At 49.4% G+C, this 8,160-nt stretch overlaps 1 protein-coding gene across 1 annotated transcript; it reads left to right on the top strand.

Annotated features, from left to right (window-relative positions):
- Nucleotides 1-1,087: 1,087 nt before the first annotated feature.
- Nucleotides 1,088-7,164, top strand: LOC103251974 (protein ZNF738-like). Its single transcript, XM_021708850.1, has 4 exons — nt 1,088-1,173; nt 4,167-4,246; nt 6,130-6,256; nt 7,061-7,164. The coding sequence occupies exons 2-4, from the start codon at nt 4,202-4,204 to the stop codon at nt 7,162-7,164; spliced, it is 276 nt and encodes a 91-aa protein (XP_021564525.1). The 5' UTR covers nt 1,088-1,173; nt 4,167-4,201.
- The last annotated feature ends 996 nt before the right edge of the window (nt 7,165-8,160 follow it).

The following is an 8,160-nucleotide window of genomic DNA, read 5'->3' as shown; positions in this document are numbered from 1 at the left end:
ATCCGGATCCATCCTCCTTCCCCGTCACGCATCCGCTCCCTTACTCACCGTCTCCCGGCTCCAGGATGTCCCGCTGTCCTCCCCACGGACTCTCAGGGCGAGCAGGCCACAGGGCGAGAGAGAGAGAGAGGATGAAAGGACGATATGCGACACGCGGGGGTCCCAGGGAGCAGGACAGCAGCGGGGACCACCCAGCTGTGTGCGCAGGCGCAGGAGGCGAAGGTTCCGGCAGCGACAGGAAGCCGCCTCCTCACTTCCGGCTCCCGTCTGATTGGGCGATTTCTAAGGTCGCGCCCGCTGATTGGATAAACCTTCAGGATCCACCCTCTCAGGTCTTGACTGACAGAAGATGCAAAGCCAGAGGGCCTCCATAGGCAAAAATGCGCTTAGATTTCTCCTTGCCCCTGCGTCTGAACGGAAGGCGTGGGTGGGAGGGGGTTCCCTCTTGGGGCATGTTGGGAGTTTTCATCGCTGCACGTCGGTGGCCGCTAGAATGTAGGACCACAGTGTCTCCTCTGAGATACGCTGAGCTTTATAGTCCAGCAGCTCTGCGACCCACCGATCGGGAGCTATGTGGATGCGAGAGTTCCCAGCATGCTTTGCGATGAGCCCCGACTTCCCAGCATGCCTTTCACTGAGCCCCAAAATCCTACACCGCGGCACCCCACCACCACCGTGGGCTCCCACCACGTCCTGAATCCAGGAGAAATATCAATCTCTTCCTGCTTCATATAGCCCGGGTTTGATCCATTTTCTGTCATTCAAAACCAGAGGGGCGGATCCCAGGGCCTCAGGCGATCAATGAGCTCTAAGGTCTGAAATATCAGGGGGTGGGGCCTGTAGCCTTCTCCAATCAGCGGACACCGGCGTGGCAAACGCCCACTCAGTAAGCAGCCGGATTGGAGAAGCGGCATCCAGGATGTGTCTGGCCGACGTGGCAAACACCCAATCAGAAAGCAGCCGGAAGTGAGGGGGCGGCTTCTGGGGCTGTGTCCCACCGGCCCATGCTTCCTGCTCCTGCGCACAGAGCTCCGTCTCTCCCCGCTGCTGTGTCCTGTCCTCTGGGACCCTTTGCGTGTCGCGAGTCATCGCTCCGTCCTCCGTTGCCTTGTGACCTGCAGGCCCTGGGAGACCCATAGGGAGGTCGCCTCTACCCCCGGGAAACGGGAGATGGTGAGTACGGGGGCGGGTGCGAGATGGGAAGGAAGGATGGATCCGGATGACCCGGCGGAGGCGGGACCGGCCCGGTCCTCCTCCCCGCTTCTGTCTTTGGTTTTTTAATGAATGGTCCCCACGTGATCATTATTATTATGATTATTTTTGAGGTCGAGGGCTTGATAGGCTGCCCAGGCTACGCTCCCAGCCCCCGCCACCTCGACCCGTTGGGCTCCCGCGATCGTCCCGCTTCAGCCTCCCAAGGAGCTGGAACCACAGGCGCGCGCCACTACGCCCGGCTAATTTTTTTTTTTTTTAATTTATTGTAGAGATGGTGTCTTGCTGTGTTGGCCAGGCGATTCTAGACCCCTGGACTCAGGTCATCCTCCCGCCTCGGCCTCCCACAGTGCTGGTGTGAGCCAGAAGCCCGGCTTAAACTTGTCATTTTATAATTTTGGGGGAGGGGTTGGAGTCCCACTCTGTTGTTTCTTCGTTTATTATTTATTTCAAGTTGGGGTCTCACTGTGTGGGCCAGGCTGGAGGACAGGGGAGGAACTGGGGAAAAGGTCCATCCCACCCCAGCCCCAATTTTATTATTTTATATTTGGAGTTGGGGTCTTGCTGTGTGGGCCCGGCTGTAGGGCAGGCGCACAGTCCCGACTAACGCAGCCTTGACCCGCTGGGCTCCGGCAATCCTCCCGCCTGGTCCTCCCAAGGGTCCGGAACCGCAGGCGTGCACCACCACACACGGCTTGTTTCTTGATTTATTGCAGAGATGAGGTCTCGCCAAGTGGACCTGGGTGGGTCTTAAACCCCTGGACTCAGGCCATCCTCCCGCTTCAGCCTCCCAAAGTTCTGAGGTTCCAGGTAGGAGCCATGGCACATGGCTGATTCCTTTTATTTTTTTGTAGAGATGGGGTCTTGCTATGCTGTCCAGGCCGGCCCCGTTTTTTGATTGACTGTAGAGGCGAAGTCTCACCAAGTGGACCTGGCGGGTCTCGAACTCCCAGGCTCAGGCCATCCTCTTGCCATGGCCTCCCAAAGTGCTGGGACGACACCCCTCCAGTCCGCATTTTATTTTATTCTTTCATTTCTGAGTTGGGATCTCACTGTGTGGGCCCGGGCAGAGGGCAGGGGCATGCTCCCAGCCAACCCAGCCTCGAGCCTCTGGGCTCCGGTGATCCTCCCGCCTCAGCCTCTCAAGTAGCGAGAACCCCAGGTGCGGGCCACCACGCTCAGCTCATTTTTTGGTTGATTGCAGAGACGAAGTCTCACCAAGTGGTCTGGGCGGGTCTCAAACCCGCGGACTCAGGCCATCCTCTCTTCTGGGCCCGTCAACTCATTTCTGCCGCAAAACGGCCCATGTTTGCGGCAAGCACGGGCCCTTGAGGTCCGGAAGGAAGAAACTCATGCTTTTTCATCTCCTGCTAGGCGCTTTGGACCCAAATCTCTCCCACAAAAAAATGGAGAAAACTGAACTTTTTCTGCCCTTCAGGGCTGGACGGTCTGTGAGGAGCAAGTGAAGGATTGTTCAGGGCACACTGTGGACGCCGGTGTGGTGGCTCAAGCCTGTCGTCTCAGCACTTTGGGAGGCCGAGGTGAGAGGATGGCCTGAGTTCGGGGGTTCGAGACCCACCTAGACCCCTTGGTGAGACTTCGTCTCTACAGTAAATCAAAAAATGGGGCCGGCCTGGACAACATAGCAAGACACCCATCTCTACAAAAAATTAAAAAGAATCAGCCACGTGCCATGGCTCATACCTGGAACCTCAGCACTTTGGGAGGCCAAGGCGAGTGGACCGCCTGAGTTCGGGTGTTCGAGACCCACCCGGTCCACTTGGCAACACCTTGTCTATGCAATAAATCAAGAAACAAGGCCAGCCTGGGCCACATAGCATGACCCCCATCTCTACAAAAAATTAAAAACAATCAGCCATGTGCCATGGCTCATACCTGGAACCTAAGCGGTTTGGGAGACCGAGGCCAGAAGATGGCCTGAGCCCGGGGGTTTGATACCCGCCCGAGACAGTTAGTGAGACTTCGTCTCCCCAATAAATCAAAAAACAGGGCCAGCCTAGACAGCATAGCAAGACCCTGACTCTACAGAAAATAAAAAGAATCAGCCATGTGCAATGGCTTCTACCTGAATCTCAGCACTTTGTGAGGCCAAGAAGGGAGGATGGCCTGAGTTCAGGGGTTTGAGACTCGCCCAGGCCACTTGGCGACACCTCATCTCTGCAATAAATCAAAAAACAAGGCAGCCTGGACAAGATAGCAAGACCGAAACCGTGTCTCTGCTATAAACCAAAAAATTAGCCGGATGTGGAGGCGCACGCCTGTCATTCCGTCCACTTGGAAGGATCGCTGGAGACCAGCAGCTCATGCCATAATCCCTTCCCCAGTAGGGAAGCTGAGAGGAGAGTGTTGTCAAGCCCAGGGATTTGAGGCCAGCCCGGACAACATAGCGCATCCACATAGTTATAAAAGCTCAAAAAATGGAGCCAAGGGTGGTCGTACTTGCCTGTGGTTCTGGCAGCTTGGGACCCCGAGATGGGAGAATCGTTTGAGCCCAAGAGGTCAAAGTTGTGATAAGCTGTGATGGTGCCCCTTCATTCCTGTCTGGGCAACTAGAGTAACACTCAGACACAAAATAAATGCATTTAAGCTGGACTCAGTGGCTCAGCCTGTCATCCCATGCTTTGGGAGGCTGAGGTGAGTGGATTGCCTGAGCCTGCGGGTTCGAGACCCGCCTGGGCAACTTCAGAATATCTCTACAATAAATCAAAAATTAGCCAGGCGTGGTAGCGTGCACCTGTAATTCCAGCTACTTGGAAGGCTGAGGCAGAAGGATCACTGGAGCCCAGCAGGTCGATGCTGCGGTGGCTGGGAGCGACCACTGCACTCCAGTCTGGGTGACAGAGTGAGACTCCAACTCAAAAAAAAAAAATGTAAATATATATAATTGCATTTAATTTAACTTTCACAGAATAAAGCATACTTTCAATATCTAGGTGTGACTCGTCTGGAAAACCTCACCTGAAAGGAAATGCCAGAGAAAGAGGAGGAGGTAGCAGACATGGCTGGGTCTCAGGTAAATATGTACCAGGTCCAGGGCGGTATCTCGTTTCCTATGGTAATGTCATTATTTGGCTTTATTTTATTTAATTCATTCGTTCATTTTTTTGATTGGAGTCTCACGCTGCTGCCCAGGCTGGAGTGGCATGCTCGGGACCACCCTGTCATTGATCTGCTGGGCTCAGGCAATCCTTCGGCCACAGTCTTCCAGGTAGCCGGAACAACAGGTGCACGCTACCACACCTGGCTAATTTTTTTTTTTTTTTTGAGTTGGAGTCTCACTCTGTCACCCAGACTGGAGTGCAGTGGCCGCTCACAGCCACCACAGCCTTGACCTGCTGCACTTTGACGATCCTTCCGCCTCAACCTTCCGAGTAGCTGGAACTCCAGGCATGTGCTACAATGCCCAGCTAATTTTTTTGATTTATTGTAGAGATGAGCTCTCGCCAAGTTGCCCAGGCAGGTCTCGAACCTCGGGCTCAGGCAGTCCACTCACCTCAGCCTCCCAAAGTGTGGGATTACAGGCTGAGCCAACCGAGCCCAGCTTTTTTTTTTCTTTATTGTAGGACGCAGTCTTGCCAAGTTGCCCGGGCTAGTCTCGAACCTGGAATGTCATGATTCTAGAACTTGGAAAACTTTGCTGCTACTTGTGATGTTCCCTGCCTAATGAGTTTAACTAGTTTATATTTATGTAATATTGAAAGGCTCTGAACACGTCTTTTTCCCTACATGCCAGGGTCTTCTCTTTTTTTTCTTCTTTCAGTCTTCATCCTTGCCATGCACAGTTCTCACTGTGTATTTATGACCTGCGGTATTAAACATGTTCCCTTGTGGTTGTGGAACATGGAGAGGCACGGATACCCAGGTTTCCTATTGGACATAGGGTAGATCCTCAGATTCTAGTGAAAGACGGGAACATGTACTTTTTTTTTTTTTTGAGTTGGAGTCTCACTGTCACCCGCAGTGGCCACTCCCGGCCACCACAGCCTCAACCTGCTGGGCTCCGGCAATCTTTCCACCTCAGCCTTCCAAGTAGCCGGAATTACAGGCATGTGCCTCCACGCCCAGCTGATTTTTTTTGATTTATTGTAGAGACGAGGTCTCGCTGCCCAGGCAGGTCTCAAACACGTGGGCTCAGGCAATCCACTCATCTCAGCCTCCCAAAGGCATGGGACTACAGGCTGAGCCACCTAGCCCAGCCAATAAGACAATTTTTAACACAGGAATATTTTCTAATGCATAAATCTGAGTCATCTAAGAATGGAATAAGATCCACTCGCCAGTGTAGATACTTTACTTTTATGGGTAATACAGTACAAAATGTGGGTATCAACAGAGGCACTTACATTTTTGAGTGCTATACTTACGCCACACAGAATAATTATAATATTGGTCAGATGGAAAACTCACCGGGAGTTAGAAGATGCTCACCAACTTTAAATGTGTACAATAATTAATTGAACATCTTGTTAAAATGCAGCTTCTGGCCGGGCTCGGTGGCTCAGCCTGTAATCTTGTGCCTTTCAGAGGCTGAGGTGAGTGAATTGCCTGAGCCCGCGAGTTCAAGACTCGTCTGGGCAACTTGGCTAGACCTCATCTCTACAGTAAATCAAAAAATCAGCTGGACATGGAAGCTCATGCCTGTAATTCCAGCTACTTGGAAGGCTGAGGTGGAAAGATTGCCGGAGCCCAGCAGGTTGAGGCTGCGGTGGCCAGGAGCAGTCATTGCACTCCAGTCTGGGTGACAGAGTGAGACTGCAACTCAAAAAAAAAAAAATTGTCTTATTGGATAATTCCAGTTGTCATATCAACTAAAACCTGTTCTTTTCACTCTCTCATTTCACTCTCTTTTCTCATTTTCATGGCCACTTGAAAAATATGTGTTCTTTTCATTTTCAGGGGCTGTTGACATTCAAGGATGTGGCCATTGAATTCTCTCCAGAGGAGTGGGAATGCCTGGACCGGGCTCAGCAGATTTTGTACAGGGATACGATGTTAGAGAACCACAGAAACCTGGTTTTCCTGGGTGAGGACCATCTCAAAAAACAATTTATCTTCCATACTAAGAATTTCGTGTCCTTCTTTTGTAGAATGTTGTCTCTGAGTTTCTGCTTTGGGCAAATGAGTTTCCAATTCCTGCTTTCATTGAAAACTTTGGGATTCGTTGGCATACAAAAGAAAGAATTAAAGATGTTTCATTTTGATATGAATCTTTCCCTATTTTCAGCTGATCATGTCCTTCACACTATATTAGTGCTAAGTCCAGAAATTTTAGGGCATAAAATATTGTTGCCCACACTTTAAAATCTAATAGCTGCCACCTATTTTTGATACACTAGTACTGAGCTGGAAACCTACAAATTAAAAATTCATCTTTGCCAGGCTTGGTGGCTCAGCCTGTAATCCCACGCCTTTGGGAGGGAGGCTGAGGTGAGTGGATTGCCTGAGCCCACAGGTTCGAGACCTGCCTGGGCAGCAAGACCTCATCTCTACAATAAATCAAAAAATCAGCCAGGCATGGTAGCACATGCCTATAATTCCGGCTACTTGGAGGGCTGAGGCGGAAGGATTGCCGGAGCCCAGCAGGTCGAGGCTGTGGTGGCTGGGAGCGGCCACTGCACTCCAGTCTGGGTGACAGAGTGAGACTCCAACTAAAAAAAATCATAAAAATAAAAAATTATTCTTAAATGTTTAAAAGTTATGTTGGAAAACAGCATTTTGAGATTAAATTTCTAGAATCTTGTATGGTGTATTCTTTCCTGAGCACAGTACTAGGATTGTAGCAGGAGAATCCCAGCAAGAGTGATGTTACTTTTTTCTAATAAAACAGGCCTTGTTGTCTCGAAGCCAGACCTGATCACCTGTCTGGAGCAAAGGAAGGAACCCTGGAATGTGAAGAAACACAGCACATTAGCCAGACCCCCAGGTAGGTAGGAATGAAGGAAACAGATGACACAGGTCTAGGTTGAAGCAGAGCTTCAAATGAGGTTTGGGAAGAGGGTCTGTTCCTATGCCTGGGATTTTTTCTCTTGATCTCACAGTGGGACATCTATTCTATCTGCTGAAATTCTCCAGAAACTCTTGTTTTCCTTCGATGAACTTTTCTTCAAGGTTACAGTGAAAATCACAGTTCTCTTAATGATTCATAAGGGAATGCTTGATCAACTGCTCTTTTGCTGCTTTGGGGAACATGAAAATATCTATTTACAAACTCTCCATGTTAAACTTTTTTTTTTTGGAGTTGGAGTCTCACTCTGTCGTCCAGACTGCAGGGTAGTGACTGCTCCCGGCCACTGTAACCTCAACCTGCTGGACTCCAGCAATCCTTCCACCTCAGCCTTCCAAGTACCTGGAACGACAGGTGCGCACTACCACGCCCGGCTAATTTTTGATTTATTGTAGAGATGAGGTCTCACCAAGTTGCCCAGGTGGGTCTCGAACCTGTGGGCTCAGGCAATGCACTTGCCTCGCACTCCCAGAGTTCTGGGATTACAGGCTGAGCCACCAAGCCTGGCCCCAATTTTTCTAAGTATATCACTTAGAACACTGGTAAACATGTATTAAACTTCCACATGTTACCATGCTTCTTAATAACTTTAAAAATTATTTTGTTTAGTATGAAGCTTAGAACTGGGTTATATATACATGTATTTTTGTATGTTTAACTTCTGAGTTATTTTACAGAAATAAAAATTATCTAACTACATATTTATTGTGTAAGATGTAATGATTTGATATGTCTATTGTGAAATGATGACTGTAATCAAGATAATGAGCATATCACCTTAAGTTGCCTTTTTAATTTTTTTGTAATAATTTTTGTATTTATTTTATTTTGTCATTTATTGTAATAATAACATTTTTTGTAATTTAGCATTTTTTTGTAGTAATAACATAATTTCTATAATTTTAGCAAAATTTTTCAGCATA

The sequence above is a fragment of the Carlito syrichta genome, unplaced genomic scaffold (assembly GCF_000164805.1).
Source record: "Carlito syrichta isolate Samal-C Ts95f unplaced genomic scaffold, Tarsius_syrichta-2.0.1 Scaffold151860, whole genome shotgun sequence".
Classification (NCBI taxonomy): Eukaryota; Metazoa; Chordata; class Mammalia; order Primates; family Tarsiidae; genus Carlito; species Carlito syrichta.
This window is presented reverse-complemented; position numbering and strand designations above follow the sequence as displayed.

What these genes read in the sequence shown, in the direction of transcription:
- LOC103251974 (XM_021708850.1), top strand. Translation starts at nt 4,202, where the DNA reads ATGCCAGAGAAAGAGGAGGAGGTAGCAGACATGGCTGGGTCTCAG. An exon ending in CAGACATGGCTGGGTCTCAG is followed by an intron (nt 4,247 to 6,129) that starts GTAAATATGTAC and finishes TTTCATTTTCAG; the next exon opens with GGGCTGTTGACATTCAAGGA. An exon ending in CAGAAACCTGGTTTTCCTGG is followed by an intron (nt 6,257 to 7,060) that starts GTGAGGACCATC and finishes CTAATAAAACAG; the next exon opens with GCCTTGTTGTCTCGAAGCCA.